This window comes from Tenrec ecaudatus, chromosome 2 (genome assembly GCF_050624435.1).
Source record: "Tenrec ecaudatus isolate mTenEca1 chromosome 2, mTenEca1.hap1, whole genome shotgun sequence".
In the NCBI taxonomy this organism is placed as follows: Eukaryota; Metazoa; Chordata; class Mammalia; order Afrosoricida; family Tenrecidae; genus Tenrec; species Tenrec ecaudatus.
The window spans coordinates 253651345-253678474 of NC_134531.1; the positions used below are offsets into that span (position 1 = coordinate 253651345).

The following is a 27130-nucleotide window of genomic DNA, read 5'->3' on the forward strand; positions in this document are numbered from 1 at the left end:
ACAGAATCATTTCAATGAAGATTTTCAGTGTCGTTTTTGCAGCTGCCTCATATATAGTCATGTACACAGACACACCTATACACAGAAACCTTCAAAGGCATGTATTTTCACCCCTCCACTTTTTAGAAAAACTTCGAGTTCTTAAAATCATTCAGTGGCAATATCAGTGTCAGGCCGAGGTGACAGGAAATGACAAATTAGAAGAAATGACACTGTATCGTATAGGACAGAGTGTGGAAGGAAGTAGACCATTTGGGCCTCCTATAACTAATGGGAGATTTCATAGATCACACAGATGGGAGTCACAGGTAATATTCACTCCCTGGTGTTTGTGAATTGTCAACATATGTACATGCTGTTAGGTGCCATTAAGTCTTAGCTGTGACTCAACAGCAAGTCCTCGTGCGGGGCACAGCCTTCCGTAGATAGGAAGGCCAAAAATATGCAAGTAAGACAAAAAAAGAAAGTGTTTCACCGAGAAGTTGATATTTAATGGCTGCCCTTTTTGGTTTTCCTTTATTTCCTACAGGTCGGTATTCCACAGGTACAATTCTAGCTGCCCTTTCTTCCGACCTAAAGAGTACCCGTTATATGTTACCTCTAAATGGCAGTTTGTGATGACTGTAAGAAAGTTATGAAACTATGCATTACCTGCGGAAGTGCGTATGTACACACACGCACACTAACTGCCCAAAAGATTCTTTACACCTGTCAAAGCCATTTCTTTTAAGCGTCAAGCCTTGAATTTTTTTTAACTGTTGACCTATTGAAAAACCCTACTGGTACTGAGGGCCTCAATGTTTTTGTTATTGATAAAGTGACATTTCTCTTCACAGGATGAAACTCCAGAGAAGATGGTGTACATCTATCATTCCTTAAGGAACAGGAGGGACACACACATGATGGGGAACAAAGAAACCAAGGTGTGTTCCAGCCTACAGCCGTGTCTCCCCTGTGTGCTGGCTGGGAGGCTGGCCTTCCGAGGGCGGGCTCCATTTTCACCTAGTTGCCCAAGCACTTGCATGGGGTGGGTAAGTCGGATATGCACACCCATGAGCAAGTGTCCAGCGCTCCCAGCTGGACCTGTCGCCTTGTGGGGAAGGTAGTGACAAGGAATAGAAAGCATTTCACATGGCTAACAGTACTTACTACATAAATTGGCCTACTTTCTGCGGGGAGTTGGCAATGCTTTATAAGTTGTCTCTGCTCATATGCATAGTTTAACTTGACACAGGTTTTATACTTAAGAAGGGTAGTAAAAAACGATACATCAAGCAGTGCAGACGTTTACATAAGAAAGCGCCACTTCACTGACGCGTAATGTTTTATCTAAGTGGTCTACCCTCCTTCTGCAGTCTCACGGACTTCGGTTTCCTCTGTCACATCTGGACGCCCTGAAGCAAATGTGGAGCCATTCGGCAATTCCTGTCCAGGACCTGGACCTTCCTACAAATGAGGAAAAGGAGAGCCTGGTGCTATCCCTGTGGACAGAATGTTTGCTCCAAGTAGTCTAAAGCTCCGGGAGAATCAATGGTCTACTGTTTTTACAATACTTACTTTTAAAACATAAAAGGTGTAGGCGGTGTGCTAGGCAGACTGCTGTCTTGAGTCAGCAGGCTGGGTAGGAAGAATGGTCCTACACATAAGCCAAGGAGAAGGTGTGCTGACCCAGGGCTCTACCTCTGACCTACCTCTGTCTCCACTCCCTTCCTGAGAGGTGGGGTCAGATGGACTGTGTGTCCTATCACAGAAGCAAGGACACTTTTGATAAGTTTATTGAATCCAGTGTGATAGAGAAGGCACAACTCCAATAAAACGCATCATTTAAAGTTAAAACATAGTGACCTGACCCTGTCTTAGTTCTTTAGAAAAAAACAACTTCTTTAAAGAGTCCAAATGACTCTAGAAAAATTATTCAACAATTAACACAAATCAACTTTTTTACAACAAAAATATACATGGCTTTGTGTACACACAAATGTACCCCCAAATTAAAATTTATTCCTGTAACCAAAGCTTTATTAAATAATACTGCCACACCAAAGAGAGAGACTCAGATCTATGGGGCACAGGGAGTTTACAGATGCTGCTTGGAAAGGTGACAAATTAAGCACAGCCTGAGATTGAAGGGCAAAATCCCCACGTATATTTACATCGCAAGACGAGGTCTGCATAAAAAAAAACACTCAATGGGTCTGCGTTGAAACTATTTACTGTTATTTTACATTCTAAAGTGCATCGAGGTTGATAGTTTAAAAATATCACTAGAGAATATCTTTCTGTATAAAAACACAGCAGACATTTTTCTGCTTCTTGGCCAAAGTTGGGGGTGAAGGGAACAGCTGTCTCAACGTTGTTTCAATCCAGCTCAGGAGAATAGACACTTGCAAATCTTGGTGGGGGTGATTCCTCCAGACTAAGTCAAAGACTATTTCCTGCTGACTTTTACAATACAGACTTTAAAATGGGAGTGAAAACCCAGAATGTCCTGACTTAGTAGAGAAGTAAACTTGACCTGAAAAGGGTTAAGGTCAGGGCTGGAATATTATTTTGCTTTTATATGAACATTTCAAACTTGGGCTGTTCTGCTTAGGTGGCACAGCCTCTATAGACGCCTCTCTGGGCAGGCGGGCGGGTGGATAAGGCATGACTGGGGTGGGTCTCAGCACCGTGTTGGGAAGCCATCCGGTAGTCATCTCACCTAGAGGGCCATGCTGACACCCGGGAGGGCAAGGTGGGCCACTTGTGCTTTTTTCAAGAAGGCAGGGGAAAGGAGAGCCAGAGGGGAGACTCCCAGGTTGTGCCTCTTTCCTAACAAAACTGAGGTTCCTCCCTGGGATCAAGGACAAGTGTGGAAATACTTATTTATGGGGCTTCCGTGATGAAAGCTTTTGCTAAAGGACCGTCTATGGTCTATCGCATCCAGTAGCTTAGCGGGAATACCTGTTACCTGCATTTTCAATTAGTCCTTCCTCTCTTTCCAACAGGTATGGTAGGGCCCTGGGGGGGGAGGGGGTGTGTTTACTTGGGCCGTAGGCACACAATGTAACTAATGCAGGGTTGACAGTGTCACTAGTTTGCTCTAGTGGTTTCCAGGACCACAAGTCACGTTTCGGGGAACAGGAGAGAAAACACAAGCTTTACCAGACATCCTTACCAGACGTGGAGAATAATCAGGAATAAAACCCTCACGAGAAATTCAATCAATGTGTGTCTTTACAGAGCATCGTCAGACACTGGCAAGAGTGTTTTGGGCTTTTCCACGGGTCAGAGCAAGACACACAGCCTTGAGGCTGGAGGGACAAGTTCATCTGCTCAGGAAGCTAGCAGTCTAAGGACGGCGGTTTCTTTCCTTGTGCAGATGCTGGACTGCGGGACATGTAGCTCCTTGTCCTTGCTCTTTCTTTCTAGGGATGTTGCGGAGGCTCTCATAATATCTCAATGTCCCATTTCTGGGTCTCTTCTCCCTCCAGGGGCTGATTGACAATCACGTGAGTCTTGTCGTAGTAATTCCCCCCTAAAGTAGAAGTGCCGGAAGAAAGCATTATTGTTCGTGCAGGTGCTTTAGCGAGTGCACAAGCAGCTTTTGTTCAGCGTGCTGCTTGGGGACATGAATGGTTGTTCACAAAGTGGTCTGACATAGGAAACCAAGTCTAAACAGGCTGAGCTCTTATTCTCACCCCAAACCGAATCTCACTACGACTCAAAATGGACAAACTCAAAGGCACACTGTGACTGCATAAGCCGTGCGCCCACCATCGGGATGCTTACGGACAGAGTGCAGTGTAGGTGGACGTCGGGGGCTGCGCTTTCATTTCAACCCCAATGGGGGGAGGGGCACCCAATGAAAGCCAGGAGTGATGCTGGGCCTGGCCTTGCGGGATTAAAAAACAAGATTAAATGATACCGATCAGACAGTTTCACTGAGGACCACGACAATTCACAGCAAAGAGAGACGTCTTCTCTAAGAAAGCACCTTCATTTTGGATTGATGAGGCCTCTGATCTAAACTAAAGTCCTTTGCCAAACTCAAATAACAGATAATCTTCCAAATGTACGAGTGAATGAGAACTTTTTTAATTTTTGCTAGATATTTGTTTCATGTCTTAAGATGACCTACCTGCCTTTTCAAGCTTAATTTGAAAAGACAATGTTTTCCTCCTACCAAAGGATCTCCTTTACCCAGCAGAAGGAAGCATAGGGCCTAAAAAAAATGATCACCCGAAACACAAAACACGGGGTCTCATCACAGGCTCACCTTTCACATCCAGGACAAGGTGGTCACTGAGGTAAGAGCTGATGGTCCCGTTTCTGTTCAGTCGCCACTTCTGCCTGAATTGCCCATGTTCTATCCATAGGGCTACTTTAGCTCCAGGGGTGTCCCGGCCGCCAATCACATCAAGACATGTATCGCTGGCCTAAAAAGGTCCAAAGGAAGAAAACCCGGCTGTACTATTTTTGCGACAATGAATTGAATTGGGTTTCTTTAAGGTTTAATGCAGACCTCGTGTATGGAATAGTGTATAACGCCTTTTAAAAATGATTGCAAAGCATAACAGTAATTTCAGAAACTTCATGGGTTTTTAGAAATGCATCTTTATGACTGGGGGAAGACATGGTATGGGAGTAAACAACTTGAAAGATGTTATTTGCTTTTAAAAGGATTGCAATAGATGTGAATAAAAGTCTGGTCAATGAAAAATTGAATGCAAAGTGTCTGATTTTCTCGTAAAAATACTGGGCAAAGGGCTGAACATAACCAGATGATAATTTTAAAAGCTTCTTATCTGTGTTGAAAACAAGATTAAACAAACAAACAAACAAACATAATCCATTGGTGTTCATAAAAAATAAGGTAGTTAATTATTTTAAGCTACTATTTACCCCCTGTAACGTCACACACAGTGGCATCTCAAGAAATGAAGAAATCTACATTTCGTTTTCTAAGCACTCTGCAGTGACGTCATTGTCTATGCTGGAAAGAGAGGGTTGAAACACTTTGAGAATCTCAAGGCCATTGACTGTCCGGGCCATTGAAGGAATGTCTCACTGTCCAGCAGAGACTGGCATCCTGATTTTTCTGACACCATTTAGGCATACGTTTGTTTAACTTAAATATCAAACCTGGATTTGGGTCAAAAACCTTCTCTCCAGCCATACTTTCATAGCATTCGCATACTGTGGAAGAAATTATTCCTAAGGAACTGGCATTGTTTTATCTGCCCATTTGGTTTGTTAGATTTTTTGTTCCCAGGAGAACAGATCAAAGACGGAAAAGGCCAGGGACACTCTTACTTAGGGAGTCTCCTCACTTGGCTGCTCACCACAAAACCAGTGTTTAGAGTCCACCTTCCCGAAGACCCTGGGAAGAAAGGCCTGGCGATGAACTAGACAACCGGCCCTCGACCACTCCGCCCAGCACAGTTCGACTGGGACAGACGCGGGGCAGGCATGCGTCGGCAATGACTCGTGGCACCTGGTGGGGTAGGTTACCTTGGATTTGAAGAGTCCTCGGCAGTAGTGCCAGAGCTGCGTGTTTTTCCCACTGTAGGGAGAAACGCACACGGATGTCGCCCTCATGTCGGCGAGGTTTCCAGTGACGGTCAGATACTCATTCTGGGCTCGGTTCCTTATCCTGATGTACACTGCAGGCTAGGACAAGGGGAGAACAGCCGCTTAACCACTACCTTCTGACTCTGGACTCAGTAACGTTACAAAGGGGAAGCACGGGGTGGGTGCGTGGAGGGTATAAAGTGACACTCTGACCCCCTTTGGCAAATATAGGGAAACGTATGTGAATTAACATTTCCCGTGGACAAAACTTCAGACTACTGAGTATGAAGTTTATATTGTACAGTCTGTTTTGGGGACATTCTTGATGGCGAGAGGAAGTAGATTCATTCATAAGAACTCCATGTCGCAAGGGCTGGGAAAGAGTTAGACAGTTGGGTTTCATCAGCAACTAATGCGCCCAGTTCTGCTGAGGGAGATACAAGAGCATGCAAAACCCCAGGGAAGCTAGTCCAATGAAGAGAAGCCAAGGGGCTGCCACGGGAGACCCTCTGCCAGGTTTTTGTAGCCGAGGACCCTCACAGTTAAGGTTCTTTCGTTTTTCACACACTCGCCTCAGTGAACGCCTCAGTCACTACTTATCCACTGCTGCGGCGGCAATTCCAACTCAGCGACCCTCTGGACCAAGTAAGACCCTTCCTAGCGGTTCTGAGACTACAGGAGCAGCGGGCCCCATCTTCCTCTTTCAGAGCAGCTAGTGGGTTTGAACACCCAACCTACCTTGTGGCTAGCAGTCCACAGCTGACCGACTGTACACTGTCCCTCCACTGCCATCGAGTCAATTCTGACTCACAGCCACCCAAATACAGGGCTTTCTGAGGCTGACAATCTCAACCAGAAGTGGGAGCCGTAACTTTTTCCCTTTGAGAAGCGGGCTGGTTTGAACGGCCAGCATTGTGGCAGTGCTAATGGAGCTTGCTACTGCATCCCTCAGAACTCCAACCAAACTCGTGGTCAGAGTCACTTTTGACATCGGGACCCTCTTGGACGGAGCAGAAGTGCTGCCTCCAGTCATCATGTGAGGCACAGGGCACCCACCGGCCTTGCTGCCTTGGGTCAGAAGCTGGCATCTCAGAACCTTGGCTACATACATACACGTGAACTGCTATTTAGTCAGGCAGCTCGTTTACTCTTAGAAGCAAATACTAGGTAAATGCAATATGAGAAGTCTGGTAATAAATTATTATCCCACTGTTTTGACGTTTACAAAAGACTGACACAAGGTCAACTGAATTATGTAAACCGTGTGTAGCATTCCTAAGGAGCGAGACATGCAAGCACTTACACACACAACACAGAGAGGTAAACACATTATGATCTGGCCAATGGAAGCAGGTAAGTAAAACCTCCTTGGCTAAATATTTTAAATGACAACTTTCATATTTCTAATGCGGCAGTAAGGTGCTTCAGTTTCTGTAATTCAACCTGGTTTTCCAATGAAATCATTGTACATTCTTGAGGCTCAGGATATCTTTAGTACAGATTTATTACCTGGTACAGATTGGAACACAGGCATGACCTTCACAGATGAGAGAGCTCCAATTATTTTAGGACCAAACATCACAGTTTTAATTAATTAACTCAAGGCAGGTACTAATTACCCTTGTTACAAATTTATAGTCTGCCTCCTCTGCCATTTTACTTAAAAACACCAATACACTTTGTAAGTACATTAGTGACTTCCTAAATCCCAGCCTCAAAGAAGATCACATTTCAGTTACTCTTGTTATTTCTAAATAAGAGCACGGAATAAACCCAGTACCGGTAGCCTTCCCAGAGAGTTAAGTGATCCAAAACACTGTCTCAGAAACTAAGGATCTTTTTGCTAGGATTCAGGACTGTGGCTTCAATAAGCAGCAGGGGAAAATAACCTGTCTATGTAATAAACCAGGGGATGCAATTCTAGCTATACTCTTCCCCAGGCTCCTGGAAAATGGGCAGGGACCTGCTTTCCTGCATTCCAAAATAAGAAATTCCTTGCTCCTCAAGATTCTATCAGCAGATAGTTGGAGAGAATGGCGTGGGGGCCACATCGGACCTTTCCTGGGTACAAAAGGGAGGACAAGCCCACTCCACATCTGCTCAAGAACAATTTCCATGAGGTAACGGTCAGGCAGGCCTCTACCCTCTTCTCATTTCCTTTACCCTTTTGAGGCACGAACCCCCCCCCCCCCCATCCCCCCAGAGGAACGCTAACTTTTGTGCTGGGTTCGATCATTTGTTGCAATGGCCAACGAGAACTCACATTACGATGGTGTTTATCAGGGGCGCTGACAGGTTGTCAGCGCCGCATCTCAGCCATGCCGGCAGGATGCCCCTCTTGAGTGCGCAGCCTCTGAGCCCATGGTCCCATGGACTAGGAAGCCCACCTGCCTCTCTGTCTCACGGTCTCAGCGCTGCCCTCTCCAGTGCCCCGACACTTCTGGCAGGGATCTTACAAGTACTCAGCTGATGGCTCCTCTTCCTCGGTGGTTGTGGGATTCTTCTCTCCCTGTTTCTGCGTGGCTGCTGTTAGGTGCCCCCGAGTCGGCACCGCCCCATGGCGACCCTACGCACATCAGGAATGAAATCCTGTCCAGTCCGCAGCCAGCCCCACAGTGGATCTCATGCCTGAGTCCACTGAGGCAGCTGCTGTGTCAATCCTTTCTGGGGGGCTTCCTCTTCTTTGCTGGACCTCCACTTTACCAAGCATGACGTCCTTCTCTGGGCATTGGTCTCTCTTGACAGTACGTCCAAAGTACGTAAGATAAAAGCGTGCCATCCTTGCCTCTAAGGAGCACTCTGGCTGTACTTCTTCCGAGACAGGCCAGTTTGCACTTTTAGCTGTCCCTGGTACTTTTCAATATCCACTGCCAGCAGCACCATTCAATGCACTAATTCTCCTTTGGTTCCTGGTTCAGTTCAGATGGCTCCCTTATATACTCATTAGAAAGAGCCCGATCTAGCCTGTCACAAAAGGGAAACCACCTTGAAGGAACATAAGACCCTCTGCATTGCCAAGTCCATTTGGACTCTCAGTGACCCTACAGGACAGAGGGGAACTGCCCCCACAGGGTTTCCGAGACTGCCTCATCTTTCTCCAGCTGATCAGGTGGTGGGTTCAAACCACTGACCTTCTGATTAGCAGCTGAGTGCTTCGTTAATGAGCCACCAGGGGGCCTTCTTGGAAAAACAAAACAGAACCAGGTGTCTGGGGGATCCAACTTCTATTGGGAGAAAGAGTTGATGAAGGCATCTTTGAGGCCCAATGCAAAAAGCTGAATGTGTACTAATGCACAGGCAAAGAACGAGGGGAGATGGAGGGCACAGCGGATTGAGGACCTGACTTACTGAGCAGGCTGTAGGCTGGCCCATGTGAGGCCCCAGCCAAAAGAAGAGTAGGGAAGCTGGAGATGGAGACGCAGGGGGAGTCAGATCAGGAGGGCCCTGTGGGGGGGGGGGTCAGATTGTATGCAAAGTGCAGTGGGAAGCATTCAGACATAAAAGTGACAAGCAGTAGGTGTGCACTAAATCGTATTCCAATTAAACTGCCAGGAGCTATCCTGAGTGTTATGCAAGTTGGGAAAAGAACTCCAAGTACTTGCGAAGTAAAACCACACAAGCTCAAAGCTCATCCTTCTTTTCCTGGCTTGCCACCGAGCTCCCGATGCCTCATTTCTCCATTAAAAGGTGCACATCATCAGTATGATTTCAAACTCAAAAATAAAATCCAATGTTGGACACAGATATAATTTCATGCACTGCTCAACGTTTCCCCCTTTTCCTCCCCCCATACCTGCCGCCTATATGACACACAAAAGCACGTGACCAAGCTGTCACAGGTACGAGTGACAACATTACTACCGGAGGAGGGAAAGTGAGCTACTTTGCTGCTTACCTGCTTCATAGGACGGAGAGATCCAATCGTTTTCCACCCACTGAATGCCGTCCAATTTGGAATCTCAATGGGCTCCAGTAGGATTTGTCTTCCTAAGAAATTGGATCCTTCGTAAGCTATCCATCTGTAGGCGAACAGGAAAGGAAACGGCGTGGTACTTCCAAACCAAAGCACAACACCTTGATCAAAAACGCCTAGCCATTATACCACAGAGGGGTCGGTCTTAAAAAAAAACAACATAAGTTTGTAGATTTTTAAAGAAACAGAATTACACAATTTCGTCTACCAGGTGAAGCAAGGAGATTAAGAAGTCTATTGGACGGGGAGTCAGAAGATCTGCGGCCTTCCACTGGGGCGTCTCATCTCCAAAACAGCAAGCGGAGCTAAAGCTCCCTCCAGCTCTGAAAGCGAGTGTTGCTTGGATAATGCTGGGTCTTTTCATAGCAACTTAACACCCGAAGACAGATCACCCCCACCACCCAGTCAACCTTAACCTTATTTCCTTCGGGGCCTCGTGCGGTGACTCCGCTATCTCTCCTGTCACTGCTCCACACCCACCACCCTGGGCTGTAAATCCTTTGACAACCCTTGCTTCCAACTCGGGCAGAGTTAAGTTGCGAGGATGCACAGGGCCTTAAGGTGACTGTCTGAAGTCTCAAGACCCTCAGAGCCATCTGGGCGCTCTGTCTGCAAGGCTAGCGCGGCCCTTCGCACACTGCGCTACGGCTGCTGGAGGCATGCCCTGTTCTCCTGCCAGGACCTGAGCTCGGGGAAGCCAAGACTGTTGGCCGGCACCTTGCTCAACCGGAGAGATTTGCAGTCCTGGCACTAGACGCTTGCTAAATCAAGCCCTCTGCTATAATCAGCTGTAAAATCTCTGTGTACTCAATACTACCAGAAATGGCTATTTATAAGTCTGAGCGTGAAACGGAACACAAAGAGTTTATAGGTAAAAATTATGAATTCTGGTCTACATCGGCTGTCTTTTGAAAAAACGCCTTTGTATCTTAAGTGGCTTAGAAATAAGGCCTAACGTAGAGCGTGTCACTAGCCAGAAACTTTAGCATTTACAAGGAGGGCCAGGCCCCCAGGCCCCCTGGAGCTTTCGGTGAGCAGAGTGATCCGGCCGTGACAGGAAGTTTTTGATTCCCGCCTTCGTGGCGCTGTAGAGAGGGTCTTTGCCATGGAGACACCACGCTAAACACCTTCTGTTGTCCTCATCTCAAACCAGAACCCATCATCAATCTGGCAGGAGGGCTTTATCTAGCAAAAGGCAGCACAAAGTTTCCCTAGGGAGAGGAAGGCTCATAAACGGAAACTATCCACTGCCTGGCCCTGTACAGAAAACATTTTGCAGTTATCTCTGCTTTAGATACACAGCAAGCCAAACCACTAAAGAAGGACAATAGTCTGGGGCACCTAAGGGGACACGGACTCAAGGTCACCTCAAAAATAGTGCTTTAAGAAGTGTGTGTGGAGGGCCAGGTGGCTTCCTCCCAGACTCCAGGCAAAGCCCTTAAAATAGTAGGCTGCTGGTTGCCCTGCCTTGAACCAACATGTCCCTTGGCGGGCCAAATGACTACTGTTTTCAACTCTTACTCGAAAGGTCTGAGGTAAGCATCCACCCACAGATGCCTTAGAAGAAAAGGCCTGACAATCGTCTTCTCAAAAATCAATGCTGCGCAGTTTTACTCTGAGCAGGGGAGTCAAAGTTGTCATGGTGGGAACTAGCAACTGACCTTGGATCAAGTGGGTCATGTGTTGGGCTGCTAAGCACAGTCAGCAGTTCAAATCCACCAGCCACTCCAAAGGAGAAAGATGAGGCTTTCTACACTCCTAAACAGTTAACAGTCTGGGAAACTCACGGAGGTGGTTCTGCTCCGTCCCCTAAGGTGGCTATGAGTTGGCATCAACTTGGTGGCAGCGAGCAGTGAGAGGGGAGGCAGAGCACCAGCAGCAGGAAAGGCAGCTGGAGGGTCTCAGGACCAGGTTCATCCCTAGTGCGATTAAACGAATTACTTACGGTGGTCCTTGTAGTCAAAATTTCCTAAGTATGTATTTTAAATTCTGGTCTTCAAGCTGGTGCCTATAACCTCACTCTGAAAGGTGTTCTTCGCTACACTCATAGATAGAATTAAGGCGGAGTTAAGTCTCCAACTGAGGAGGAGGTGGGAACCAAGTCAACATCCTTTGACTCCATAGGAGTATGATCGGCCGAAGACCAAAAACCCCAAAACACCTCCATCAAAGCCATTCCTTTGTGTAGAAGCGCTGCCTCTGACACACACACAGGAGTCGATTTGCAGGCCCACTGGGCGAAGATCCATCAGTGGGGCACACTGGAGATCTTTGTCTAAAGTGGAAGAAGCCGGCACCAGAGGCTGCGGCACAGAGACCATCAGACAGAGCAGAGGCCAGCATGGAGACAATGAGACTGTGAGGCAGGATCAACCAGCTGGCTTCCTGGTCCCCGGAGGCAGAAACCAAGGGATCACACGGCTGATCATCAGAGAGACACTTGGGTGCTGAGGTGTTGCAGTGGACCAACAACTCTGTCCTTAAGGTTTACTGATCATGACTTGTGGTAACGTGGTAACGGCCTTGATAACCCTTCTAATTATTACTGTCTGTGAGTTCTGTGTGGCCATTAAAACAGATGGTCTGTTGTTGTTTTGCTGTATACTGTTGCTTGGTTTTGCTCTGTCTTGTTTTTGTGCATGTTATTATCTCCGCAGGTCTGTCTAAATAAGATAGGCTGGATGACCAATCTGGAGGAGAAAACAACGGGACCGACAGTTCTGGGGGACATGGGAGAGGGGGAGATGGGCGGGGGGGAGGGTGGGGTGGGAAGGAAGTGATGTCAACAAACCCAGGGACAAGGGAACAACAAATGATCCAAATTGGTGAGGAGGGTATGGGAGGCCTGGTAGGGCTTGATCAAGGGTAATGTAACAAAGAGGAATTTTGTTAAGTATGATAGTGGGACAGGAGGAAAGTCAAGGGAAATAGAGGAAAGAGTTGGGAGGCAAAGGGAATTTATAGAGGTCTAGATAAAGACATGTATATATGCAAATATATTTATATATGAGGATGGGGAAATAGATCTATGTGCATGTATTATAGGTTTAGTATTAAGGTAGCAGAAGGACATTGGGCCTCCAAGTCAAGTACTCGCTCAATGCAAGAATACTTTCTTCCATTAAATTGGCATTCTATGATGTTCACCTTCCCAACACAACCGCTGAAGACAAAGTGAGTGAATAAGTAAATGCGGTGAAGAAAGTTAAAGTGGCCATCTAGCTTGGAAGCAACAAAGCCCATATGGAAGAAGCACACCAGCCTGTGTGATCACGAGGTGCAGAAGGGATCAGTTATCAAAGAACAAAAAATCGTATCATTGTGTGCTCACCTCCATGATATGATCGCTGAAAACAAATGGGTGCATAAGCAAATGTGGCGAAGAAAGCGGATGGTGCCCGGCTATCAAAAGATATAACATCTGGGGTCTTAAAGGCAAACAAGTGGCCATCTAGCTCAGAAGCAACAAAGCCCACATGGAAGAAGCACACCAGGCTGCATGATCACGAGGTGTGGAAGGGATCAGGTATCAAGCATCATCAGAACAAAAAAAATCTTACCAGAGTGAATGAGGGGGGTAGTGTGGAGTGGAGGCCCAGAGCCCATTTGTAGGTCATTGGAGAGCCCCTTGCAGAAGGGTCTCGGGGAGGAGACGAGCCAGTCAAGGTGCAATGTAGTAACGATGAAAAATACAACTTTCCTCTAGTTCCTAAATGCTTCCTCCCCACCACCCCCCACTAGCATGATCCCAATTCTACCATGCAAGTCTGGCTAGACCAGAGGATGTACACTGAAAACACAGGGAATCCAGGGCGGATGATCCCTTCAGGATCAGTGGTGAGAGTGGCGATACTGGGACGGTAGAGGGAGAGTGGGTTAGAAAGGGGGAACCAATTACAAGGATCTACACATGACCTCCTCCCGGGGGACGGACAACAGAAAAGGGGGTGAAGGGAGACGTCAGACAGGGCAAGACATGACATAATAATAATTTATAAATTATCAAGGGTTCATGAGGCAGGGGGGAGCAGGGAGGTAGGGGAAAATGAGGACCTGATACCCGGTGCTTAAGTGGAGAGCAAATGTTTTGAAACTGATGAGGGCAATGAATGTACAAATGTGCTTTACACAATTGATGTATGTATGAGTTGTGATAAGAGTTGTATGAGCCCCTAATAAAATGATAAAAAACAACAACAGATGGTCAAACCCAGAATGGAAGCAGAGTGCCTCGGAAGGAAGAACTGGTGTCAGAATAGGGCAAAGAAGAGTAGGGGGGTGGCATGCCTAACCTCTGCCTTGTGGCAATAGGGAAGCCAGAGAAGGTTAGGTGTGGCCTCTGTGCTGTGTACACACAGAGTGACAACACAAGCTAGAGGGGCTTTGCTCTCGTTGCCAGTGACTTCCGCCCTTCACCTTTCTGGAAAAAACAAAACCCCTAAAAAACATATCTTTTCTGATAAAAACATCTGAAACTTACAAAGGGCAATGCCCTTGAGGGACCTACACCTCTCAGTTAATGTAGGGAAAGACTTCAACTTGTGCTAAAAATTGTGGCATAAAGGGACAACCTAAGGGGAGGGGGAGGGCTTTTTATAAAAGTTCAAGGAGAGACTGATCTCAATGAACCACCAGCAGAAAGTGCTCTGGTCCCAGGGTAGACGGGTAGAGAAGGCAAAAATGAGCCTCACAGAGACTAGGCTTGGCCTCCTGGATGGTGGGATGAATAGGATGTACCCCTCCCTACACTGCCTGTGGGAAACAGACTTCTCCAAAGTTGTCTCCCCCAATACATGCCAAACCTAGCTGCTTGCTACACACGGTGAATGATTGTACTTGGAGGTCAACGAAAAGTAGCTCAGAGGTTATTCTCCCGAAAGGTTATCAGCCATCCAGAGCAAGCAGACACCACAATAGGTAGGACACACTCCCTTCTGATACGGATAGTAGTTGACTGTTTCCTTGTAGGAGACCCCTGAGAGGTCAAACCCACCCAAGGGTGACCAAGGTTAGGCTGCCATATTGGGGTCCGCCCTTGTCACATGCATACCCTTAGTCCCTTCCTTTCCTATCATGTGTACACCCTTAGCTCATCCCCTTCCTGTTACGCTTATGCCCATTGTCTATCCCCCTCCTATTGCACAACCCCTTCCTGTGATGTCTGCGGTTAGCTGTAATCACGACCCCCCCCCCCACAAAGATGAATAAGCCTTGGTTAGCAATAAAGAGGCTCGCTCCCACTCTCTCGCCGACCCTCTCAGCCTGTGCTGTGTGAGGACCTGGCTGCTGAGATCATGGCCATCCAGGAGGTGAGCATGCTACCATGAAATGTGTCTGACTCCTTTAGTTTACTCTCTCTCCTACCCTATGCCTTTATTATAATCTTTATAGATCTCAACCGTACAACTGCGCTTAATGAACCTATGATTAGCTGGGGGGAGGGCTGGCTTCCCCCATACCTGCAGGCTGGCAAAAGTTCAGAGAGTTGACTATCACATAATTTAGAAGTCATAAAAAGTAAAATCCATATTTACATTAAAAGAGGAGAGATCCAGGCATCCTCACCGAGTTGGCCTGTGGTAGGAGCAGGCAGGGCCAGTTTCCCCACCTCCATCTGCAGAACTGACCCCAGAGGCAGGGGTTCCCACAAGCAAATCAGCCTCACCTGCAGGCCCACTTGCAGGCTGCTGCCTTTCTTATTCTACAGAGATATGCATGTTTAAGCAGAATTTAGGTACCCAAAACCAGTTTGGCCTCAACCACCCTAAAGGTTGGCAGTTCGAACCTACCTGGCGGAGCAGTAGGAAAGACGCACGGGTCATTTTCCCTGTAAAATGATAGCCCATTGGACAGTTCTATTGTGGAACACACCAGTGGCCAGGAACTGGAATCCATTCAACAGCCTGGATTTTGTTTTGTTTGACTTTAAAGAGGGCTCTCCAAATGGCAAAAATGATGACCCTACAGTCTGACATCTTGCCCTTTGACCTTCACCCCTGCCAATTGGCCCCCTGAGACAGAGTCTAACCGTACCATTTTAAAGACCTTTTAAGACGAATGGCCCCTAAGACAGAGTCGAACCGTACCGCAGGATAAGCCTACAATCTTGACAGAAACAGATTGCCTCTTCGTTCTCCGGTGGAGAACCAGGGACTTTTAGGTGAGCCGCTGAGTGCTCCACAACTACACGGGCAGCCTCCCCTCCACTGACAGCTATCCCGATGAAACGGCAAGAGTGCTAAGGCAGCAGAGGTCAAGCTTGCAGTGTGCATGAAGTGAGTGCCCGGGAACAAACAGCTCTTCAATATTCATGTCCAATCAATACAACAAAACGCTCTTAGGCCTGCAGTCGATTTGCCTTGAGCATGTAATGGCATTAACCTTAAAAGTTACTGATTTTAATAGGCAGCTCCTTAAAAAAAAAAAAAAAGGTGGATTTCCCCAGGTAAGGTCATCGGGTCTACCTACTCTCTACGACCAGGTACTGTGATTATCGGGATTTTCTCAGAGGGATCTGCCGCTAACTCCCCTCTAGCCCAAGACCACTACATCCCAGGGAGTGCCAGAGTCTGAGCGAGGATGGAATGAAAAGAGCATGGAACTACTCTTATTTAGGGGCCCACGGCTTTCTGCTATTCAAATTGTAACCCGGTACTACCCTGAGAGAGGAAACGAGTAAGAGCAACAAGCCCAAACCCCACAGCAGTCAGAACATCAAGAAATCAATGGGCCACTCTGTCCTAAGCCAGCAGCCTAAGGAGGCCGGCGGGCTGCTGTCTCTGATACGTACTGTCCACTCTTCACCCACACCGACTGGGTGTAGAAGTGCAGGTCCTTATTTAGAACGGAGGTCACAGCCTCTTCTAGATGCAGCTCTCTTCCCTCACAGTGTTCCAGTGCAAAAAGGCTGATGGAAGGCTCTTCAAACACCTGAAACGGGAAGAGAGAGAAAGAGAACCACGTTACCATCTGGGGAGGCCACGAAGTTCCCCATCGGAGGGCAGGGCTGCTTGCTCGAAGCCGCTGCGTTCTCACGGTGCAGAGTGACGGCTCTCCCTCGCATGAGGCGAGACTGGCTTCAGTTCACCATTTTCATTCATCTTTTCTCTTGGAAAGGATCATCCATACTATCGGAAGAGCGCTCTTCCTCCTGGTAAACACCCCGGCTCTTGCATGCAGGTGACAGCCTGGTCGTGCCGTGAGACTGACCGCACACCCGTTCTGCCGATGTGTTTCTCTCGCTGGCAACAGAAATCACAGAACTGAGCGGTGCCTTCATTTCTTAAGAGGCCCCAGGAGCAGTCACGGGAAATATAAAAATTCATGGCTCTAGGCACTTAATAACAGGCACTTAATAACTTTCTTCTAAGAAGAAGAAAGGTATTTCTAATGTAAAATATTAAAAATTACATTAAACTCACACACAGCTAGCATAAACAGGGAGATGCGTTGATTCCTACATGGCTTCAGTGAGGACTCCTCTGATCCTCATGTCAATCAAACACAGACTCAACGCTGCTTCTGTTGGTAAATACAGGCAAGACACTACGCTGGGAGATGTGACTGAAACCAAACCTACCTCAGTGCTATCCAGCTGATGCTGAATCATGGTGACCCTACAGGGCGGGACAACTGCCCCTGTGGGCTTGCGAGACTTTTAAGTTTTAAGGGAGTAGAAAACCTCTCTTTTTCCCAAGGAGCAGCTGGTGGATTTGAACTACCAACCTTGCAGTTAGTAGACCAATGCATAACAACGATGCCATCAGGGCTCCAGAGCGACGTGAGGAGGAATGAGAGATCAAAACACAGCACCATACAAGGGGCATTACTCGCAGTGCCGATACTGTAATGTCGTCAAGGCGGAAAGAGGTGTGTGATGTGAGAGTACAAAGTGGAAGATGACATCATTTTTAGCACAGAGGAGCAAGAGTTGCGGAGGTTTGAGGCTCCAGTGGCCTGGGAGCTCAGTCTTGAAGTATGCAGTGGATTTAGACGGGCAGAGGTAGCATCGAGGGAGACTCTCTGTACAGAGGAAGGGAGACAGGACATCTTACGGGAGCGGCAAGTGGAGTCATTTGACTAAAATCCACAGCCCAATAGCAAATGTTGTGTTCACCCTGCTACTGTGTGTTGAGTTGCCTGTTTCTCTTTTACATGAACAGAGATCAAATGCTGTTAAATGGAGAGGCCTTTAAGACTCACATTAGAAGGCCTTGGATTGGGGGGCAGCAGGGGAGGATTAAAAAAAAACTAAAAAATCATTTAAAAGTCCATGTGCATTGGTCAGATAGTGATTGGTAAAGTTCCCAAGACTATGGTCCTGAGCCTCCCTTCAGCACTGGAGCTGAACTCACCCCTGTGGATCAGAGTGATAAATAAGGGTGATAGAATAAATGAATAACATGACTAAGGGATGAGATACGTGTAAAAATGTGGTGAAGAGCAGAGTGGTCTAATTAAATGTGTTCTGGGTGAAGCAATTGAGAGAAGAAATATGTCCAGATGCTAAAAACACATTATTTTAAGCCAAAAGCATTAGCCAAATAATAAATGGAATTAATAAATTAACATGGGGAAATATTTCATTTCCCCATTAACAACAACAAAAAGATATCATGATATGTGCCAGTCTATAAACTGGAAACACTTGGGAACACCGAATGTATTAAAGTCATCCCCCATCTAGCTGTATGATATATACTTCACTTTGTTTTTCTATTTTCAAATCATTTTAGTTGATATCACCTATTACTTGTACATATAAGTTTATAAAGCTGTATAGATATACTTAACCTCCCTGGCGGACTAATTATGTCAGTAATTTTGTACCCAAAGCGGTACACTGTTTTGCATAAAATTTGTTGTTTTATATTGTAGACCTATAATTCTTAAGAAATTACTCATTTTAATGTCTCTAGTAGACATTCAGGTATGATAAACTTTAATACACTGGTAACGTTTCCCTGAGCCACACGCGGGCTTACTGCCAGGGAGGCAAGCTCAGGAGAATAAACAGTGTTACTTCGGGTAGGAGGAGGGAGAAGTGGGCATTGCTAATCACTCAGAAATCTACAATTCTGAAGAATTATTATCCTGAAATTCGATTTTCTGACACATGAAAGCAGGAAGAGATAGAGACTACTAACGGTCTTCGAAACCAAACATGACACAGCACTCTGAACTTTCCCAAGACAATAGAGACGGCCAGAGTTTAGCTGCAAGTTGAGCTCGACAAATGTCCATGCGACTTGAGAAGGCAGCCGACCATTTGAGGCCAAAGGCTCCTCTTGGGTATTATCAGAAAGAGGACACGCCTGCGAGGTCCAGGTGAGGTCATGCAAAGGGGATACAGCTTCTCAGAGCAGGACAAGGTTACGTGAGAAAAGAATAGCCACACAAAGTACGTACATGAAATTATCATTTAGAACAAAACATGTCCCTGAAAAGAATCCATTGTTGTCCCTCCTAGGATCAACTCAGAGCACCTTTTAAATGGTAACAGTACCATACATGGCACTCCGCAGGAGGCAGGCCTTGTCAAAGGGCTTCAAGCACTCACTCTTCAACGTTCCCTGACGCAAGCTCTCAACTCCCTAAAGCTCTGAAAAACCACCATCTCTCCACCTGCTCTGCTGCCGCCCTTTCCATGCGGTCATTAACCCGACCTAGACAACTGAAAAGGTACTGATTACTGCTTAGAATCTGAGAAACCTCAAATCCCAAAATACATAAAATCTGAGAAACCTCCAATCCCAAAATATATGCGGACTAGGGGTGATTGTGGAAGTGAATTTTATTGGTTGAGAACTGCGACACAGGTCGCCCAGGCAGTGTGGTTCCAGAAGTGGGGCTCTTAATCCCTATACTTGGGGGCTCCACAATGGCCCCACTACCGGTGAGGTGACTTTACGCATGCATGCTTATTTCTGCCAGTCAGATGCAAAAGTAAATTTTTTGTACTTCAGTGTGCTCAGCTGGGCAAACACCTACCATCACTATTCCAATCCACTCCACTGGCTTACCAAATGTCTTCCACCTGAACTAGAATCCTAAGACCCCGTTACAGGTACTTATATCAACACACTGACACTATAACCGGGACCCGATTTTAAAAGCTCAGTAAGACGTTCACGCTTTGTCCCTCAAACTAACCAGACTGACATTCGGGCAGTGCGGAGTGCTTCGGGTTTGCAGGGGAAGGTGGTGACGGTGCCTCAGGATCGCATCGACGGGCTGGGCCTACAGAGCATTTCACTTTAACACTGGCCAGGCACTGGCTGCTGAGAACAGCCCCAGCTTCAGGGTCCGGCCACATCATTTCGCCTCGTGTGCCTCAAGATGCAGAAATGGAGTGTGACTAGACGGAATTCAACGTTTAAATACTGCTCCGTTTCGGAGAGAAAAAAAAAAAGTGTACTAAGAAGAAAGTTATTGAAGCCCATTAAAACTTCAGCTCTTTATTGTCAGCCACAGAAGCACGATGACAAAGGGACTGCCATCGTTTGGAAAGTGTCACAGTCAGACACACACACTAGCTTCCTTAGCACCCGGTGTGTAACTTGTCCAGAAGGTCTCGTGGTCGGAGCTACCTGAAAACTCAAGTACCACAAAAGGAGGCGTGCATTTCTTGGAAGGGACGCCTCACCCACGAGAGCAGCAATTGCCGCGACTTCATCCGCAGAATTTCAAGTTAGCTCGCCAATAGATTCTTTGCTGTTAAAAAACTTTTTTTAAATAAAGCAAACCAGTAAACTTTAGTAGAAAACAGGTCCATAAATCATTAGTTAAGATGCCAGCTGGGAATCTTAGTTTGTTCTATCTGAAACAAAAGGATATAATACCTTCAGTCTATCAAGTGCTGATGTTACACGACACATTAAGTTAACCGATCATGCATGGGTGCTGCAGTGAGTCTGAGTCGGGAGCGACTTGCTGGCAGTAACGGCAGTTTTCGCGTGAGCACACGGACTGCTTCACACACGCGAGCGGGTTGGTTTACTGCTCACGATTTACCAGCTGAGGAAGGTGGGGCTGATCACATGAGAACCACATGCCCAGGATTACTCAGCCCACCGAGCAAAAGAAAAAAACCTGAAAACAACAATACGAGCCTCTCATTCTGTAACTGGTTCTCACTCATTGATGAACTCGGGGTTGTATTGGCTGTCATCTTTACAGTTGCAGATTGACAGGCGTGAACCAAACAGCTGAGGAGAGTTGTTGTTAGGGCCCATCAAGTCGGTCCGACACAGAGCGGCTCTATCCACAACAGAATGAAACACTGCCCGGCTTGCACCACCCGCCAATGGCTTCCATGCCCGAGCCCCTGGCTGCAGCCACTGTGTCAACCCTTCTCTTTGAGGCCCTTCCACTTTCTCGCTGCCCTTCCACTTTACCAAGCATGACGAGTCTCTCCTGATGGGACGGCCAACGTAAGGCAAAGTCTTGCGAACCTTGTATCTAGAGCACTCTTCCAAGACAGATCAGTCGGCCCTTCTAGCAGTCCATGTGCTTTCAATATTCTGTGGTACAATCCAAATGCTTTGCTTCCTTTTTAGTCGCCCTCAGAAAATGTCCAACTTTCACAAGCGTATGAGGCAGTGGCAATGGTAAACTCCGCAACTTGGGTCAAGTGCACCTTAGTCCTCAAAGTTACATCTTTGCTTTTCAATACTCTAAAGAGGCCTTGTGCAGCAGGGTTAGCTAAAGCAACACGTCTTACGATCTCAATGCTGCTGCTTCCGTGAGCACTGACTGTGGATCCAAGCAAGACAAAATCCTTGACAACTTCACTTTCCTCCTTTTATTTTTTTCTTTTAAAAATAATTTTATTGGGGGCTCGTACAACACTTATTGCAATCCATACATACATCCATCGTGTCAAGCACATTTGTATATTTGTTACTATCATCATTCTCAAAATATTTTCTATTTGAGCCCTTGGTATCAGCTCCTCATTTTCCCCCCAGCCTCATGAATGCTTCATAATTTATAAATGATTATTATTTTGTCATGTCTTACACTCTGGCGTCTCCCTTCAACCACTTTTCTGTTGTCCGTCCCCCAGGGAAGGGGTTGTATGTATATCCTTGTAATCAGTTCCCCCTTTATACCCCACTTTCTCTCCACCCTCCCGGTATCACCACTCTCACCACTGTTCCTGAAGGGAACATCTGTCCTGGATTCCCTGTGTTTCCAGTTCTTATACGTACCAGCTCAGGGAGAGGGGCATGCCTGATCACAGCACCCAGGAGCAAATGAAAGGGGAGGAAGAGAGAGTGGAGCATATCCTGGCCCACCAAGCCCTGAGGACAATATCTCTGCTCAGAGCAGCCAATGCACAGAGAGGACCATATGGCCGGCCCCACTATGAGACACAAGATTCCTCACTGACCCATAGCCCTAGGGGGACAACACTGGAGACACAGTATGGGAATTGTGCCCTATCTAAACCCACCACACCAAGGCGAAACACTAATGGTGTAAATCTTTTCTCCATTTATTATGATGTCACCCTTTGGTCTAGTTGTGAAGACCTTGATCTTCTTTCCATTGAGTTGTCATCTATATTGAAGACTATGGTTCTTGATATTCATCAGGAAGTGCTTCAAGCCCTCTTCACTTTCAGCAAGAATGGTTGTGTCACCTGCATACTGCAGGTTGATAGTAAGCCTCCCTCTAATCCTGATGCCACATTTTTCTTTATATGATCTAGCTTCTCTGATGATCAGCTTAGCATATAGATTGACCAAGTATGGTGAAAGGCTACCACCCGAATACGCATCTTCCCTGATTTTGAGCCCTGCAGTAGTGCCTTGTTCTGTGTGCACAGCAGAGCGAGGTTGTGTTCAGTAGTCAAACACCAACCACACCACCACCACGGACCTTCAGTTTTGGCTCAGTGTCTTGAATTGTGTTCTCCCAGATATCATGTTGGTAAAGTAGAGGGTGGCAAAACAAACAAACAAACAAACAAACAAGCAAACAAACAAAAAAGACCCTCAATAAGACAGACTGGCACTGTGACCGCAACAACGGGCTCAAACAGAAGACTCGTCGTGGGGACCAGGCAGTGTTTCGTTCTGTTGTACTTAAGGCCCCTCTGAGCAGGAACCAACTGGAAGGCACCCAACAACAAGGTAGGTGTCCACTCGGCTGGGCCATGAGTCTCAGTAACTGAGCCAGTGACGCAAACACACAATTTGGCGATTATGTCATGATCACCCATGATGTGGTCTAATGTCATAAGCCAATCAGTTGTAAAAGGATTAAGGGTGGAACGCAGCAACCTTATTTCCATCACATCTTAATCCAATGTTAGGGGTGGGGAGGAGGGGTGTAGCCTGAAATATCTTGTATTTCTTGTCAGGTAACGAGAGAGCAGTGAGGAGAAAGAGAGGCACCTAACACCGGGGACAACCAGGAGCCCAGTGTGCTTTGAAACCAGGTCCCTGCACTGGAACCTCTTAGGTGCAGGGGAGGATGGATGCCAAGATCACTAAGGCAGCTAAAAGTAGGCAGCGAGCTTCACCCTAACCTGCGAGCCAGCAGAGAGAGTACGCCTTCCCCTAAAGAGGGCGCCATGAACTCTGACTTCTAAATGGTGCGAATAAATTCTGCTGCATCCAGTTGTGCTATTCCCATCATAACAGCACGAGGTGACGAAGACATCTAGCGATCCTGGGGTACAGGAGCCTGGTAGCGCGATGGGCTAAGCGTTACGCTGATCATCTCAGCACCACGGTTCAAATCCCCTGAAGGTCTACAATCTCAAAAACTGTGTAAACTCATCAGGGGTCGAAACTGGCCCAATAGCAGTGGGTTTGGTGTTTGGTAAGCGTGTGGCAATTTGATTCAGTAGCACGAGGAAACTAATAAGTGAACCCGTCACCCTTTTCAGGCTAGTTTTGTGCTGTCTGGGTTTTAGGAATCCTTCCTTCTTCCAGTCACGGCAGGGCTGCTTCTGATGTTTTCTTCTAAAAGTTTGCTTTTCGCCTTGGGGTCAGTAACCCATCTGGAACTTACTTTGGCGCTGAGAGTGGCACAGAGGTTTCTAAATAAACCTTTTTCTATGTAACATGCCAATTGGCTCCACACCATTCCTCATTGCCTTGCCGTGACGTGAGCTGCGTCGTCCACCGAATGCTTGCACGTGTTCAGGCCAGTTCCCCGCAGTGCTCTTCTAAAGCCCCCTGGCCCCTTGGACCCCCACTGTCATTGTGGTTTCTGCTGTGACATGCTGTCTGCACTTGGAGGAATAAGAAATCTTGTCTGGATGCTGGGAGAGTGGAGGGTGAGTGTGTTGGAAAGGGGGAACTGATTACAAGGATCCACATGTGACCTCTTCCCTGGGACAGGGACAGCAGAGAAGGGGGGAAGGGAGACTCCGGATAGGGCAAGATATGACAAAATAACGAGGTATAAATTACCAAGGGCACATGAGGGAGGGGGGAAAGGGGAGGGAGGGGAAAAAAAAAAGAGGACCTGATGCAAGGGGCTTAAGTGGAGAGCAAATGCCTTGAGAATGATTGGGGCAGGGAATGTATGGATGTGCTTTATACAATTGATGTATGTATATGTATGGATGGTGATAAGAGTTGTATGAGTCCCTAATAAAATGTAAAAAAAGAAAAGAGGAGAAAAAAAATGATTAGGGCAAAGACTGTACAGATGTGCTTTATACAATTGATGTATGTATATGTATGAACTGTGATAAGAATTGTATGAGCCCCTAATAAATTGTTAAAATTAAAAAAAAAAAAGAAATCTTGTCTGCTGTTCTTCAACACCACCTTGGCTATTCTGGGCCCACACCATTTCCCAAATAACCTCAAGATCCGCGTCTCTTATTTTATATACCTTCTCCCCAACCCCAAAGACAAATATCTGGCAAGCATTTTGCTAGGAATTGTGTTAATTTGGGGGAGATTACATCTTTACCGGCAGGTCACCCTCGGTTTGTGGCAGCACTGCTGACTCAGCACCCTCACTGAATGCATCCATCTCTCCCATTCTTGCTCTGCTTCTGAACACCCCACAGTCACAGGCATAGTTCATTTGAAGCTTGTCGCCGGTGTTCCGGGTTGGAATGTTTCTTTTGCTTTGCCTGCTTACAGCTGCCAGGGTTGGATTGTTACTTCAGAGGGGACGGTGGCAGTTACATGATTTCATGTCGACTGGATTAACAGGTCTCGGGGTGGCGTCTAGCCTGTCCATCAGGTCACAGCCTGATGATGCCTCCCGAGCCCGTGCTGGGGTGCCTGCGGGAGCAGTCTGAACCTGACAGTCTCCACTTCGTCGGTCCGTCAACTGCTGCTCACATGTCCTGCCACTGAAAACACTCTGCTTAGTAAGATTCATGGTGTCCCAGCATTGACTTGACCGTGGCAACTGCTATGTGCTTGAAAACCCAAACCAACTCACAGCCCAGAGTCACGAACGAGCACGTGAGGTACAGTTGTTGAAAGCAAATACACCATGGGGTTCCTTCAGACCCCATGAGCCCTGGGGCTGGAGGTGCCTTTTCCAATGTCCTATTAGCAATATTTGCAACAGCAGATTTGCAACTACCTGCTCTGTCTCTTTAGAAGACCAGCAAGACCCTCAACAAGATGGGCTGACACAGTGGTGGGAACAATGGGCTCAGACACAAGGACTGTGAGGATGGCACAGACCCGCCTGGGCGGTGGTCCCTTCTGCTGCACCTATTGTCCCTGTGAGTGGGGCCTGCCTGGACGGAGCCGAACCACCTTTTCTTCGCAGGTGCGCTGACGGTGGTTTGGGTTCCCAAGGACACGTTGGTGAGCAGCAGAGGTCTAGCCTATCAATTCAGTCTCTCCGTTTCTTCCCCTGTAAAATGAGAACAACACCACACGCTATGCAGCGACAAACCTCGACAAGGCACAACCGAACGTGAGGCAACACAAATGCAAATCAGCCTGCAGCAAAACTGTCATTTGCAGAGCATCTGATTCGGCCACAAGATCAGTCTTAAAGGCTCCTTAACATTATACCATTAGGGCAATAGCACCTACACGGAATGTGAGCACTTCGGAACATGCCAACCTCAGGCAGCACTCAGAATCCTGTCGTCTTAACCAATGAAAGCGAGAACAAAGGATTAGCCCGCATATGTGTAAAGTCAACTTAATCAGACAGAATTAGTTCTGGGAAAATCCATGCAGGATCGTGGCCGAGGCAGGGGTATCAAGAAATTCACAGTAAAAGGTGCCCCGACCGCTAAATAAGGACACAACGAGGAGAGAAGGATCATGGACCGAATCGAGCTGCAGAAGCGATCATGTGTCTGGCATTGTCCAGGGAAAGACACGAGCCTGGAGGACGTACGCAAGGTGGGCCTTGGAGGGTGGGGACGCCTTTGACATCGACTCTAATTTTATACTCAGAAATGTACCGTCTGGTGACTAGTTCCACTCCCCATGTTCTTCCTGAGAGGGAGGGTAGAGTTTTCAAGAATTCCAGTCACATCTCCACCTACTGCAAATCACTAGGTAGACTTTCTGGGTGAAAATCAATCTCCCTCGGTCTTATTAACTCAAGGTTATGGCGCTTCCAGGGTAAGAAATGTCTGATTTTGCCAAGTTCAGGCCTCCTCAAGGTCAATCTGTGAGTCAGGCCTCCTCAAGGTCAATCTGTGAGTTGTTAAGAGGCCCAACCTCACTTCACATTTCTTCCATTTCAAAAGCTCCTCAAGATCAGGTATAACAAAGACTTTTCAAAGAGTTAAGCATCCCTTGCAAAGCAGGCGGAGAACTAGTGCTGCCCTCACATAAAGTGCTGGATAAAGGTAGTCTTTAACTCATTCTTGCGGTGAAAGGGCTGTAGAGAGAACCTTTCTGCCTGGAGGCAGCCATCAGATAAGCTGAGATGAACGCCCACAAGTATCCCCAGGAGCGATGGAGAAAGAAGGAGTCCACTGTGAAGGCTTGCCTCTGCAGGCCCAGCAGTGCCACCAGCTCATCATGCTGCACTGGGTGCTCCACTCCACCCAGGCCAACAAGGCAAGCAGACTGGGCTCACGGCGAAGCAACATTATGTCATCGATCGTCTTGATGACCAAAAATGCCCAGTGCCCAAGGGTATGACCTATGGCAAACCTATCCACCATGCTCTTATCCAGCTAAAGTTTCCTCAGCGTCTTCAGTGTGTTGCTGAAGAGCAAGCTGAATGCCATTCTGGGGCCCTAAGAGTCCTGAATTCTTACTGGGTTGGTGAAGATTCCATGCACAAATTTCTCGAAGTTAACCTCATTGATCCATGCCATAAAGCTATCAGAAGAACCCCCGAGACCCAGTGGGTCCCTCAGGCACTCCACAAGCACAGAGCGAGATGGGGGGTGGGGAGAGTGAAGAGTGAACTATAGAGTCAAGTTCTTCTCAAGAGGCATCTCACCCACTGGATTCTACAGGATCAAAGCCGTCACACTTAACTACACATTACCATTTACACAAAATCAATCTTTTTACCTCTCTCTGTATATTTTCACTCTCACTTCATGAACATAAAAGAATCATAACTTTTCAAAGTAAAATAGTAAAGCTCTTTGATTTTGAACCTGGAGGTTTCTCCCTAGAATTTCAGCTC

At 47.0% G+C, this 27130-nt stretch overlaps 2 protein-coding genes across 4 annotated transcripts in view; one reads left to right on the top strand and one right to left on the bottom strand.

Annotated features, from left to right (window-relative positions):
- RIOX2 (ribosomal oxygenase 2) overlaps positions 1-4687 on the top strand; it is a 34959-nt gene extending 30272 nt beyond the window's left edge. For all 3 annotated transcript variants that reach the window (XM_075542435.1, XM_075542434.1, XM_075542433.1), the window contains exons 9-10: positions 837-923; positions 1356-4687. In XM_075542435.1, the coding sequence (XP_075398550.1) occupies positions 837-923; positions 1356-1514 (246 nt within the window). In that variant the 3' untranslated portion in view covers positions 1515-4687. The remainder of the gene's footprint in view (positions 1-836; positions 924-1355) is intronic.
- Positions 1760-27130, bottom strand: part of CRYBG3 (crystallin beta-gamma domain containing 3) — a 149437-nt gene continuing 124066 nt past the window's right edge. Inside the window, exons 19-23 of the mRNA XM_075542432.1 lie at positions 16317-16456; positions 9449-9572; positions 5494-5652; positions 4259-4418; positions 1760-3517 (exon numbers count right to left, since the gene is read on the bottom strand). Coding sequence (XP_075398547.1) covers positions 3429-3517; positions 4259-4418; positions 5494-5652; positions 9449-9572; positions 16317-16456 — 672 coding nt within the window. The 3' untranslated portion in view covers positions 1760-3428. The remainder of the gene's footprint in view (positions 3518-4258; positions 4419-5493; positions 5653-9448; positions 9573-16316; positions 16457-27130) is intronic.